The sequence below is a fragment of the Moschus berezovskii genome, chromosome 18 (assembly GCF_049115385.1).
Source record: "Moschus berezovskii isolate FMDL1 chromosome 18, NW_MosBer_1.0, whole genome shotgun sequence".
Classification (NCBI taxonomy): domain Eukaryota; kingdom Metazoa; phylum Chordata; class Mammalia; order Artiodactyla; family Moschidae; genus Moschus; species Moschus berezovskii.
This window is the reverse complement of record NC_142477.1, coordinates 14,657,308-14,671,901: the sequence shown is the minus strand read 5'-3', so window position 1 is coordinate 14,671,901 and position 14,594 is coordinate 14,657,308. Positions and strand designations below refer to the sequence as shown.

Here is a 14,594-nt window from a genome sequence, read left to right as displayed (position 1 = left end):
ATAAGAATAGTGCAGGCATGCGTGCTAAGTCACTGCAGTCGTGGCCAACTCTCTGCCACCCTATGGACTGTAGCCTGCCAGGCTTCTCTGTCCATGGGGATTCTCCAGGCAAGAAAACTGGAGTGGGTTGCCGTGCCCTCCTTCAGGGGATCCTCCCAATCCAGGGATCAACTCCGCATCTCTCACATTTCCTGCATTGGCAGCCAGGTTCTTTACCACTAGTGCCACCTGGGAAGCCCAAAATAGAAAGTACATCATGCGAAATGCCAGGCTGGATGAAGCACAAGCTGGGATCAAGATTGCCAGGAGAAATATCAATAACCTCATAAATGCAGATGACACCACCCTAAGGGGAAAAAGTGAAGAGGAACTAAAGAGCCTCTTGATGAAGATAAAAGAGGAGCGTGAAAAACTGGCTTAAAACTCAGCATTCAGAAAAGTAAGATCATGGCATCCGGTCCCATCACTTCATGGCAATACATGGCGAAACAATGGAAACAGTGACAGACTTTATTTTCTTGGGCTCCAAAATCACTGCAGGTGGTGAGTGCAGCCATGAAATTAAAAGAAACTTGCTCCTTGGAAGAAAAGCTATGACAAACTTAGACAGCATATTAAAAAGCAAAGACATTACCTTGCCGACAAAGGTCTGTTTAGTCAAAGCTATGGTTTTTTCAGTTGTCATGTATGGATGTGAGAGTTGGACCATAAAGAAGACTGAGCACTGAAGAACTGATGCCTTTGAACTGTGGCGCTGGAGAGGACTCTTGAGAGTCCCTTGGACAGCAAGATCAAACCAATCCATCCTAAAGGAAATCAACCCTGAATATTTATTGGAAAGACTGAAGCTTCAATACTTTGGCCACCTGTTTGAAGAGTCAACTCATTGGAAAAGACCCTGATGCTGGGAAAGACAGGGCAGGAGGAGAAGGAGACGACAGAGGATGAGACGGTTGGATGACATCTCTGACTCAATGGGCATAAGTCTGAGCAAATTCTGGGAGAGAGTGAAGGATCGGGAAGTCCGACGTGCAGCAGTCCATGGGATCACAAAGAACCAGACATGACTAAGCCACTGAACCACAAAGACCACGAGTGCAGTGTGGCCCTGGGGACTAGGAATTGGGTCACCTCTCCACCTTCTCAGAGACCACGCTCAGCCCAGGGCAGCTCACCAGAACTGGGGCTCACATAGGGTCTGGGCTGAAAGGCTCTGGCCTGATTCTTCCTGGGGAGGATATGAGTGCCCAGAAGGCCTTGAAAAACCCTGTCTCACCTTATCCCCACCACAGGCCTTATTATGTTGATCTGCCTTTCGTGGAGAGTCACTGGGGTGCTGAGAGACATTCCTGATCAGGAATGGAGGCAGAGAAGAGACGGAGAACGCCTGAGGACTGTCAGTCCAGGTCACCAGCACAGAGTCTGTGCTCAGAGTGGCCCCCAGCACCCCTCTGCCTGGCAGTACCAGGCAGGGTGTGGAGCATTCACATGGGGACCTGTTGTTCTGTAGGAAAATGACTGTCCTGCCAACATCACAGAGAACATGCAGCAAAGCCAGGACCAGACCCCTGTCTGTCTCCGAAGACCTTTCCCCATACAGCTTAGGACATGCCTGTCTGCTTGGTGTAATTAAGCAAGCCAAGCGTCTTCTTCCCCGTATGCTTTTCTGGGAGGAGAGCCAGGCTGGGTCTAATGATGCAGATTATTTCACATGTTGCTGTTTCTACGGAGCGGACGTAGTTGTTTTTCACATTCATCACATATCTTCCTAGTTAAATGCTAGTACCCCCATCAACAGGGTCTTAATCAGCAAGGTCCCAAGAGGCACTGGTTGCCACACACCCCAGCCCATCCGCTGAAGCTACGGGTGGCAGGTCTGTTCCTCGATGCCTGGGCAGAGGATGTGAGCGGTGGGTGGCTGCCCCAGGTGTGTTTCCAGCTTCCTCCGGGTCCTGCTCATCACTGTTCTTGCCCGGAGAATTCCATAGACAGAGAAGCCTGGAGGGCTACAGTCCATAGGGGTTGCAAAGAGTCAGACACAACTGAGCAACTAACAATGTCACTTTTCAGCTGTCATCAGACTTTTAGTCTCCGGATAGAAAGGCCTGTTGGGTCATGGGTGTGGCCTCTGTAAAGTCAAGGAGCTTTCAGAGCCAATGGGAAGCGAGTGGGTGGGTGTGGAGATGGGGCGGGAGAAGGGTCAGAGTTCAGAGTTCTACTCACTTACTTGGGAGTCTGACCCTTTATGCTAAATGAAGTAAGTCAGACAGAGAAAAATATATATATTCTCACTTATATGAGGAATCGTAAAAAACAAACAAAAACCTAACTCATAAGATACAGAGAAGGGACTGGGGGTTGCCAGAGGCAGGACATGGAGGGTGAATAAAATAGAAGGGGGTCCAATGATACAAACTTCCATCTGTAAAATCCATCTGTAAAATAGTAAGTCTCATAAGTCATGGGATGTCACGGACAACTCGGTGACTATGGTTAATAATACTTTATTGCATATTTGAAAGCTGCTAAGGTGGTAAATCTGAAAAAAATTCTCATCACAAGAAAAAACCATGATAACTGTATGTAGTTGATGAATGTGAACTAGATATGGTAGTGATTGTTTTGCAGAAACCCTGATGCAGGGAAAGATTGGTGGCAGGAGAATAGGGCGGCGGAGGACGAGATGGTTGGATGACATCACCGACTCAATGGACATGAGTTTGTGCAAACTCTGGGAGATAGCAAAGGACAGGGAAGCCTGACGCGCTGTAGTCCATGGGGTCGCAAAGAGTCGGATATGACTGAGCGACTGAACAACGACAAACAGTGAAGCATTATGTTGTTCACCTGAAAGCAGTAGGATGTTTTGTGTCAATTATGTCTCCATTTTTAAGAAAGAAAAAAAATTGTCTGGGTACCTCCTGGTCATGAGGTCTTCAGTGCTGACTCCACTCCCAGATGGATACACCCACCACCTGGATTGGTGCCCAAGCAGGAGTCGGCAGACTTTCAGAGAGTCAAAACTTGAAGCTTTGTGGGCACATGGCCAGTGTCACAGCTGTTCCACTGTGCCCCTGCAGAATAAAAACTTCCATAGACGACATGTCAGTGAGTGAGCACAGTGCAACCACGCTTGCAGAAACAGGTGGTGGCTGACTTTGAACTGTGGGTTGTGGGCCACGAGGCTAGAGGTGGTGGTCAAGGTCACAGTTAAAGATCAGCAACCTCTAGCTGGCATTTAAAGCTAGGGGCTGTTGAGATGCCCATGCAGGGATGCAGAGAATGGTTCTCAGGATGGAAACTGCTTCTAGCCTTCAGGGATAAGTGGGGGCTGGGGGTGGGGCGAGGATGGCCATGACATGACCCCAGTGGTCAGAGAGGTGGGGCAGAGCGTGAGTGTGTGTGTTGAGGAAGCGCCCAGCCGAGCACCGAGTCAGGGAGGATGAACACCCAGGGTTTCAGCATCTCTGGCACATCCGCTGGGTGCTGCAGATTGAATTATGCCCCCAAAAGGACTTACCCCAAGCCCCTATGCTGTTGTTGCTGCAGCTAAGTCGTTAAGTCGTGTCCGACTCCGCGATCCCAGAGACTGCAGCATGCCAGGCTTCCTTGTCCCTCACCATTTCCTGGAGTTAGCTGAAACTCAAGTCCCTATGGATGTGCCCTTAGTTAGAAATAGGGTCTTTGCACCTGTCCTTAAGTTACAATGAGGCCATGCTTGCTTAGGGTGAGTGGGTGCAAATTCAATGACTGGTGGCCTTACAAAAAGGGGAAAATGTGTACACAGATGCAGAGAAGGAAGCCGTCATGTGGTTATGGAGGATTCCACAAGCCAAGAAATGCCAAGATTGCTGGTAACCACCAGGGGCTGGAAGAGGCAAAGAAACACCCACCCCTGGAGACTTGGCGGGAGGCGGGCATGGGAGATTTTGATCTTCTGCCCTCCTGAACTACTAGGGGATGCATTTCAGCTGCTTGAAGCCATCCAGAAAACCTGTTACAGAAATCACAGTAGAATAATCCAGGTGCAGCCTGAGAAGCTGTCTTTCTCAGTTTTCCAAGTGATGCTGATGCTGGCGGCCCTGGAAACCCTGACCTTTGGGGCATCATTGCTTTATGTAACTACAGACATCCATCTGCTGGCTCCAGGAGAATGCAAGAGTTTCCCAGATATCACAAGAGCCACCTGGCCTGATACTAGGACTAAGAGTGTGTGAAAAGGAAAAGTGAGTGAAAGTGTTAGTCCCTCAGTTGTATCCAACTCTTTGTGACCCCATGGACAGTATCCCATCTGGGCTCCTCTGTCCATGGGATTCTCCAGGCAAGAATACTAGAGTGGGTTTCTGTGCCCTTCTCCAGGGGATCTTCCTGATCTAGGGATCGAACCCAGGTCTCCTGCATTGCAGGCCGACTCTTTACTGCCTGAGCCACCAGGGAAGCAAGAGTGTGTTGAGTCAGAGAAAAACAGACTGGGGCTCAGGACAGGCCCAGTGTGTGCACAGCAGTGGGAGGGAGAAGGCAGGGGTTTTTGTTCTTCTGACCCTCAACCTCTGACCTCTCACCTCACAAAGGACATCATGCGCTTCAAACAAGGGATACCCATTGCAATGGGGCTTGGTCAGGAAGGATGGCCAGTCTGCAGCTTTCAACCATCACTCAGGTTAGAAGGTAAAAGCTGGTCCTCCCACCCCCAGGGGCAGGAAGTGGAGGGACTGTGGGATGGCTCAGGGACTCCTCTGCCCAGGGAGTGGGGACATTTGGCAGGCTTCTTCACAATGGGGTGGCAACCTCCCCACCACAACCCCATGTTCCCAAACCCTCCTATCTCTGGTGGCCCAGAGAGGAGCTCTGCTGCTTCATCTTCTCCACTTGGTTCTTGGTCCTATTAAAGCTTCTTTTTCCAAACCATGAAAAGCTGACATAGTATCCTTGCAGCTACATGACTTCTTGATTTTGTGTTTTAAATAATGCTTTTGAAATAGCAAGATGGATTTGAGTTTCATTTATATAATTTTTTTTATCCAGAAAAATGCATCAACATCTTGTTGGGTTTGGGGGTTCTTAAGTGAGAGCAGTAATGAGCTTGGGCAGGGTGTACAGGCAGACGATCAGAGGTGGGCAGGGTGTACAGGCAGACGATCAGAGGTGGGCAGGGTGTACAGGCAGACGATCAGAGGTGGGCAGGGTGTACAGGCAGACGATCAGAGGTGGGCAGGGTGTACAGGCAGACGATCAGAGGTGGGCAGGGTGGCCCTGCCTCATGGACAGTGGCCCCCGGGGGATGGGGAGCTGTGGGAGAGCTGCCAATTTACCTGAGCCATCTGCACATCAAAGTGTTTTGTCAGCAGACTGGGGGTTTCCGGGTCACCTTTCATGTCCTTGGCTGGAAACCAGCCTGGTCATCATTATGGGAGACAGCAGGGATGACCTGCTGGGAGCCAGTGACCACCTGAAGGGCTGCATGCAGAAGCCCTTGAGGAACTCAAGGGGCGTGACTCCTTGACCACAGGACTGCCCAGAACAGAGGTACTGGTCCTGGGGCCTGGCCGGCGGACCGGAAGAACATCCCAGGAATACCGTGCCTTACGACCATCTCTCACCCTTCCTCATTCCCCCAATCACCACCCCCAGCCCCTCTCTCTGGAGCCTCAAGATGCTGGAAGAAGGTTCCATCACCAGGGTCAGTGGGGAGAACAAAGACCGCCTCTCTCACTTTTCACGTCAGCTCGCAGACTTCCTAATAAGGAGGGTCCTTTGTATATTGACCGCAAGGAGACCCAAACATCCATCCCAAAGGAAATTAACCCTGAGCACTCATTGGAAGGACTGATGCTGAAGCTGAAATTTCAATACTTTGGCCACCTGATGGGAAGAACTGATTCATTGGAAAAGACCCTGATGCTGGGAAAGATTGAAGGCAGGAGGAGAAGGGGCCGACAGAGGATGAGATGGTTAGACAGCATCACTGACTCGATGGACATGACCTTGAGCAAACTTTCAGGGAGAGGGACAGACTATCAAGGACAGCCTGGAGTGCTGCAGTCCAGGGGTTGAAGTCAGACATGACTTAGTGACTGAACAATAACAATATATACTTATATGTAGATTTTATATATGTATATACACACACGTATATATATATATATATATGAATCACTTTGCTGTATACCTGAAACTAACGCAACACTGTAAATCAACTAATAAATAAACACACATATAAATGTATTTCTAGAAAGATGCACAAGTGTCTGAGGGACTGCCCTGTGGGAACATGAGTCATTTTTCATCCTTTATTGTATTTGGTGGATTTCTCTTGTTTTTGTGCATTACTTTTTTAGCTGTTAAAAGAAAATGAAATTAATTAATTCTTTAAAAAGCTTTCCAAGGATATGTTTTGGGTAAAGAAAAGAAACTGAAATGCATTTATGCTGTGCCAGTTAAGTAAAAGAACACATATAAAAACAAAACTAGATTTCTGCTTCTATACAGCTGTGCAGTTGCTAGTTCATGCTTTACTCTTTGCGACACCGTGGACGGCAGCACTCCAGGCTTCCCTGGCCTTCACTTTCTCCCAGAGTTTACTCAAATTCATGTCCTTTTAGTCGGTGATGCTATCTAACCATCTCATCCTGTCTCCCCCTTCTCCTCCTGCCCTCAATCTTTCCCAGCATCATAGAAGACATGTAAATAAATGCACAGGAACGTGGCTGAAGGATGCCTCCCTACCAGTGGGCACTGCTGAGAAGAGGTAGGATGCAAACAGATTATTTTAACATGTGCAGAGGTATTCACAGACAGCTCATCTCATGAACTTACAAATCTTACCTTTGAGACACAATGTGAAATATAAGAGTGTGTCAGATGAAGGCAGTGCACACCCACTTTGATCAAAACGAGTAACACTAAAAACACTGGTATATAGTATCATTTCCTAATTTACACACATGTAGGTTTATCCCAATAGAACACTGTTGCACCATAAGACTGTTTATTTCACAAGTGATTTTTAATTCTGTAGCCACAGTTTTACATGACCACATCTTGTTATACTTTTTAAACTTTAGACACAGAGTTTGTTAGAAGGTAAAAGGGCAAGACACATTCTTTCTGCTGAACAATATATCCCATCTAACTTAAAGATGATTAACCTTTTGGATATCCAGAATTGAAATGGCTGGGGTCACCTTTATTTGTAGGTCCCCAAATAGCCCTGAGGTCTAAATAGGAAAATATCTTTTATAAACCGTAACAAAACTCTCACCTCAAAATAAAAAGCTATGAAATTTACACAATTATATCCTTATTCAACATTTTTACAATATCCAGAAACCTACCGGATTTTTAGAAATGACAATGAAAATAGTTTTACATTCAGAAAACAAAGCTTATACTAACATGACGTAACCTGAAACCTGGCCCCTGTGCAGACTGCACACAATTCTTGGTCACCCTTGTTAAAGACACATGTCGTCAGACACCCAGCACGTTCCAGGCAGAACAAGGGTTTGAATGAAAAGGATTCCAATGATATTTGCCTTGCCTGTTTGTTTCAATGGGGTCTATTACTCAAATTCCTTGGGATGTCCCAAAGGCTCACAGGGTTGCTGGTAACACTGCCAGGTTTATAGCATCCTTTTCTGGTTTTCATCCAGTTTTGACAGAGCCGTGAGGTTCCAAACCAGCTTCCAGAACGTCTGCTGAGAAACTGGTGTTAAAGTGCTTCAACGCGACCTCCCGAAAATCTCATAAAGCATCAGATTAGCACAGGCCACTGCTGGGCCCCTGGGTTCATTTAGTTTCACATCCACATTTTCTTCAAAAACAGGAGAAAAATGTCCCATTATCATGAAGCGATTCTCTCAAAAACCAAACTGCATGAGCGAGCGGTGATCGATTAGAGCATCTCAACACTTGGACAGACTTGGGGAATTCTCAGGGCCTCCACGGGGTATAGTTCTGCTTCTCAGGTCAGCCTGGTACTGAACCATCTGCGACCCCGAATGCCTGGTGAAGCCCCGAATGCCTGAATGCCTGGTGAAGCTCCCCGCCAAGAATCCCCTCTGGATTCTGCCACTCCACGCCGGGGATGCAGCCAACAGCAGAGAAGACCCAGGCCTGGCTACACAACCTCGTCCAGGAGCTGCCCAGGCCAACACCACATTTTGACAAGGACACCTGGGTGATGACACACTGGTTGTGTTCTGTGCCACACTGGACACACTTGAAGGATCCCAGTGGGTGTCATGGGCTGTATCGTCCTCAAATACACCACGTCATAGCTGACATTCCCTGGGAGCTATAGTGGCAGTCCCCTTTGTAAGCACAAAACCCCGAACTCCTTGTAGTGTGTGTGTGTGCGTGCGTGCACGCGCACTCATATCACATCACACTCCTCCACTTGCAGCCGAGAGCCGTCAGACCACTGCAGGGCTTGCCTTTCACAAGAGCCTTATTTCAGGCTGGGTCAGGGGAAGGAGAGATTGAACAGCAGCCATTTCATTCAACTGAGTTCCTCAAAAATGAGCTAAATCAAACCAGGCCGTGGTGGTTTTAGGAGGTGGGGCAATTTTGTTTGTTTTTCTTTTTCTTGAAAAAAAAAAAAACTTCCAGTGGATTTTTTTTTTAGCCGCTGATTTTAAATGTTAATGAAGAAACATGAATTCAAGGGCACAACTCTGAGCCCCTGACACAAGAGTTGCCCAGACGTTTGAAACAAATTCTCCATGCTGGAGCAGGCATGGCAACCAGAGTTTCAGGAAGAGCTGTTTTGTTCCAAGTTCTTTATAGCAACAGTGCCCCCACCTGTGGTCACAATTATGTATCAATTTATGTATCAATGCCAGTTGTCGAGGTGAATGGGACTTTGTTGTTTAATCGCTCCTGATGGATCGTCCCACTTTCCTTCCCAAGAAGACATGGTCCCCCAGGCCCGGCTGAAAGGGGCTCGGTGTGAGCCTGCTGCCCAGAACAGCAAGGACCAGACACACAGACCAGAGTCCTGAGGGATCACCGTGAGCCAGGCACCCATAGCCAAGGGCAGAATCCAAACAGTTCCCCACGGGGCTCGTGAGCGTGGGTGACGTGTTAGAATGTCCCCAAGTACTTAAAAGAAAAAGTGCCAGCACTTCATTTGATAAAAGACAGATTGAAACTAGAAGCTTACAATAGTTCCTGATTAATCTCAGCACTGCAGGGAATACCTGCATCGTATTGGATATCAGGATGGAAGATGAAACAGCAAGGGATTTCGCAGAGCAAGCTCGGATGAAGGATGCAAAGACGGTCTTCTGTCTGAACGTAGTGTGGGTCAGGTGGAAAACTGTGCCCCTGCCAGAGGCTGTGGGACACAGATCAGCCCTTCTTAGTCTTGGCTCCTTCATCCATCCCTCAGGAGTGCTTCTCTTCATAGTAACTAGGTACCGCTGACTCTTCCCGGAGACCGCGGGCTCTGCATGCAATTCAGGACTGCGCTCTGGCCCCCACCTCATGGGATTCAGTTTCAGAGCCTCATCTCCACTCAGCGGACTTTCCAGAGAACTGGCTGGCCACTGACGGCCCAGAAGGAAGTGAGCAGAGGCAGCTTGGACTGGCCCTCCCCCTCCCTACACCCACAAATCCCATTTTCCAAGTGACATCACAAACTCGACCCTCCACCGCAGAAGGAGCAAGTCGCAGGAGGGCCGGAACTTGAGATGACCACCTAGTGCAATTTCTAGGCTTATTTCTGAGGCTTCTGGTGCCACCAGGAGCCCGTGGGGAGGCGCTGCAGAAAAAAGTCACGAAGGTTCGTAATGTTGTATGTTGCATTCCTCGGGTGTAGCCGAAGACATGGAAGGTCTCTGAACACCAGGTCACTCCAGCTTTTCCCTCCCCTCTCCCGGTGGTGAGCCTGGCACGGGGCTGACTGCAGAACATGTGATTCACGGGAGCAGAGAGAAAACACCGTCCTTCTCACACCACACACGCAGGTATCAGACGGGGAGGAACCAGTTCTAGAGGTAAAATCAATGGGTGGCCCATCTGTGTTGTCACAGCCACCTCTTCGTACACAGAGGTCGAGTTTTATTTTTTTCCTAAATACAAGGGCTTCCACAAGAGGCAACTGAGAGGCCCTGTGAAGTGACTTCACATCTACTCCAAAGCCATTTCAGCCGCCAGAGTCCCAAGTTTCTAAGAATCAAGAAGTCTCAATGGGAGAGGTGATTCCCAGGCATTGCCCTGGGAAAAAAAGCAGCACTGACATTCTTAGAAATATTTCTTCTGTCTAGTGTGATAACAACTCATTCAAATGCTAAAAAGTATTAAAATATACTTCACCTGTCCCCCTACCTCTATTTATGTATAAATCCCTGAGAAGGTACCTGTCAAGTTGAAATTCACTATTTACAGTTAATAAACATCAGGAGTGCAAAGCAGACACCAGATCCTCCTTGTTCTGTGCAGCAGGGTGGTGCTCTCCTCTGTCAGGTGAAACTGAAAGTTGTTTGGTCATGCCTGACTCTGCAACTACATGGACTATGCAGTCCAAGGAATTCTCCAGGCCAGAATACCGGAGTGGGTAGCCTTTCCCTTCTCCAGGGGAATCGTCCCAACCCAAAGATTGAGCCCAGACCTCCCGCATTGCGGGTGGATTCTTTACCAGCTGAGCCACCAGGGAAGCCCCATCTGTCAGGAGAGCAAGCTAAATCTCCCTCCTTAAACGAAAAGAAGGTGGTGGGTGGGGCGGAATTCCGCACAGAAGCAGCAAGCAAAATCTGCCGTCCATTCACTCTTGAGTGTCTGGAGGGCACGATATGGAAGTCATCAGGGACACTGTTGATCTCTCATGACTCCACGGTTTTCTGCTCTTTTTAGACCTCTGAGTAGTGGTGCCAGGGATGATCAAGGCATTTTAGCTAAATCTGGAGCAGAAGATAGGCAGAAAACAAAAAAAGAAAAAGTGAGGAAAAAAGGAGGCAAAAGGGCCAGCAGGGAACTTACAGAGCTGGGGGGACATTGCCCGTCGGGGTCCCTATCCCTGACCGACACTGGAGGATAGGAAGGGGTGAGCCCTTGGGGAGGAAAGTGCAGCCAACCATTCAAAGCAACCAAAACATATCAACACAAAACATGATCTCAGTGAGGGGTGTGGACTGGACCATCAGGGAGACAAACGTGTTTCTCTCCACCTCGGGGACCAGAGCTCATCTCGTCCAAGCGCACTTGGCCAACCCCAACTCTTAGGCTCGAGGGTGAGCCGCAGCCGGCCACATCAGTGATGCCCAAAGCAAGCCCAGACCTCTGGGCCATTTGGGGCCCTTCTGGAACAAGGGAGGAATTCACTAAAGTCTGACTTTAAACGATGGACTATTGCCGCATCTGCCTCCCATTAGCCCGGGTGCAGCCTGATGGTCTATTCATCGAGGTTTTTGGAGAGATGAGTGTAAGAGGCTCAGCGTCTGATAGTGGGAGGCAGGGGAAAGAGGAGGGAGAGGCCAGTGCCACGCCACCCACATCATGAGATGGACAGGCACTCGTCGCCATGTGGCCAGGGAGCACGATTTCCCCTGTGAATCCAGAGACAGAATAAACAGCTTCCCATTGGTCGTAATGTTTTAAATCGATGACTTATACTCAGGATAATATTTAAATAAAGTGCTGTCGGTAGTGCATATGTGAGAGATACTCTGCAACCCAGAGAGCCAGAGATTCATGAGTATTTCTCAGCTTTTTGGAGATAAAAGTATGGACAGAAAACTCCCACGGAGCACTCAGGGCCTGGGGCAAACCACACCTGTGCGCTGCCAAAGTTCCCGAATCCTGGAAAGTCTACAAAGCCAGCATGAGGAGGAACTGAACACCAGGGGCTTTCATCAAAGGAAAAATAAAATTCCACACCAGGGATCTGTTGGAATTGAGTCGGGAGAAGGAAGCAGCCCAGCTCACTCCAGTAGAATTTGCCAAAAACATGTTTGCTTAATATTTAGCTCTAATCCCTATTTCTCAAAAAGTGTATGGCCCACCCATGTCAGTAGTTTGCAGAAATCTACGCTTTTAGCATCTCTTTTTACATCTTAAGGATATTTGAATTCAATTGTCTAAGAGCACATAACTTAATTTTGTATTTCTAGTAATTTATTAGAGTTGCCCCCATTTTCTTAAACACTTCTTTTCTGAGTATGTTCAAGACTTTATATGCAGATTATCTAAAACCCCTTGCTTAAAATGAGCTTAGTTTTAGCAATAAATACACACTGCTTTATGCAGTCCCAGACTTTGACAATTGGGTTTTCTTCATTTTTACCACTGGATGGACAAGAGAGCTTCAGAAATTAAAGGAAATTCGACTCCTGTCTTACTCAATCATTTCACAGTAAAGCAAATGCCTTTATCCAATAGAAATCTTCAACATCACTTAATCCAATTAAGGACGTGTGGTGCTTAAGAGCACCCCCAAGGAGATGGAAAGGCAAAGCCCCCCAATAAAAAAAACAAAAGGGGGCCGACAGGAGGAGAATGCCACAAATTCTATGTGAAATCACAGAGATATCACAAATAATTATTGCTAGAAACAGTATTTTAAACAAAGGGTCCTCAGACAAATGCATAAGACAGTCATGAATATTTACAAAGAGCCCTGTCACTGGACAAGTGCTGTAAGTTGGATCATAACTGAAAAATACAAAACTATACAGAAAATGCCCTTTGGATAAACTGGTCTTAAATTTGTCTGCACTGAGGTTCTAACGGGGGCTTCCCTGGTGGCTCAGTGGTCGAGTTTTAGGTAGAATGCCCACTGCGAGTACTGATTGCTGGGGGAACTGGTTTCAGGCGATTCAATTAGGGCTTGCCCCAGTTCACTCTTAGGTGCAGCCTGGACAAACAGAAACGTTTTCTGGGCCGCGAAGGAAGCCTGTGCGCCCTGGGAGGTGCTGTGCGTAAAACGCAAGGGCGGGGCGGGGGCGCACACTTGCAGGGAGGACCGCACCCAGCGTCCCCGCCGCCTCCCCCGGGGCTCCGGGCAGCTTCGCACCCCGGCCGGTGGGCTCTGCGTCGGGCCTCGCCCCCGCGCGCCGGACACACACCCCCTCACGTCCTTTTCCTCCAGGACGACGTCCGCTTTTCCTTCTGCGCCGCGGCCAGCCGCTGCTTCTCCGCCTCCTCCGCCTTCCGCTTCTCCTCCTTGGCCTCCTTGTACCGCCACTTGGGCAGCTGCAGGTGGCTGCTGTCCTTGGTGCTGCCCCGGGCCGCCCGCTCGGGCTGGAAGGTGGGCGCGGGCGCCTTGCTGACGCGCACCTTGGGGATGGCCACGCCGGGTCGCACGCTGCTTCGCCGCAACAGCTGCAGGGGCAGGAGGCTGGCCCTCCGGGGGGCGGCCGGCGGCTGCGAAGACGCGAGGCCTGCTCTGGGGGCCTCCTCTTTGGAGACCCCCGCGGCCTGGGAGGTCTGGGATTTCGGCTTAGGGCCCTCCCCCTTGTCCCTCTCCTGGGCTTGCGTGTCCGGGTCCCCACGCGACGCCAGGATTTCCTGCACCGCCAGCCGCCTTTTGCCCACACAGGGGGTGCTCTCGGGGCACACGGTCTGGCAGACGATGGCCACGGCAGGGTTGTAGAGGCTCGTGGTCATCTTGACCATGTGGTCCAGGGCCCCCCCGTCCTCCAGGCACTGGCGTGAGCGGGAGGTCAGCGTGGACCGCACAAAATCCGTGAGCTTCTGCAAGCAGCTCTTGGAGCCCGCGGGCTTCTGCCCCGCTTCTGGGACCAGTGGCAGCTCTGGCTTGTACTTTTCCCCAAACTGCTCCGGGCAGGGTCGCTCCAGTAGCCTCTGGATGACCCGAACCGCTTCAACCCGTCCAGTGTAGGTAGCCCACTCCTGGGAGGACATCCCCCGGCGGGAGTCCCTGGCGTAGACATCTGCCCCTGAAAACCAGAAAGAAGAAATAGGAATGGGTGGGTGCAATCAGACCTTTTCCCTTCCACAGGCAGAAAACAAAAGACAACAAAAGACAAGAGACAACTGACTCTGCCTTGGAGCTGGGCCCCCTGGATGAACCCACACCTGACTGTCACCTCCGGCATTTACTATTATAACACAACCCACCTTTAAGTGCCCAACTTCATGATTTGTGCTGTGCTTAGTCACTCAGTTGTGTCCGACTCTCTGAATCCATGGGCTGTAGCCTGCCAGCCTCCTCTGTCCATGGGATTCTCCAGACAACAATACTGGAGTGGGTTGCCATTCCCTTCTCCAGGGGATCTTCCTGAGCCAGGGATCAAACCTGGGTCTTCTGCCTTGGCATGCAGATTCTTTACCATTAGCACCACTTGAAAAGCCCCTCTTTCCTATAAAGAAAATTGCCTAAACTCAGCACCTAAATTGTGGAATTTGTTTTATATATAGAAATAAGACTTCATGGCTTTCTGGCAATGGAGAGACAGGTGGTTTGTAACACCTGACGATGCTACTAGAATGTTCTAAAAATACTACCAGTAACTGTCACTGGCAAAGCATTTGCTGTCCTATCTATCTATCAACTCTCCTTTGCTTCCAAGATCTCACTCCTGGAGGTTATGATTCTTATTTTTGCAGAAAGTGTGTGTTTGTTCACTTTTGGT

The 14,594-nt window shown here is 49.2% G+C and overlaps 1 protein-coding gene across 3 annotated transcripts in view; it reads right to left on the bottom strand.

The window, feature by feature from the left end:
* Positions 1-6,985: 6,985 nt before the first annotated feature.
* The window catches only part of ANKRD33B (ankyrin repeat domain 33B), a 101,104-nt gene continuing 93,495 nt past the window's right edge, over positions 6,986-14,594 (bottom strand). For all 3 annotated transcript variants that reach the window (XM_055422260.2, XM_055422261.2, XM_088827630.1), the window contains one exon: positions 6,986-13,898. In XM_055422260.2, coding sequence (XP_055278235.2) covers positions 13,069-13,898 — 830 coding nt within the window. In that variant the 3' untranslated portion in view covers positions 6,986-13,068. The remainder of the gene's footprint in view (positions 13,899-14,594) is intronic.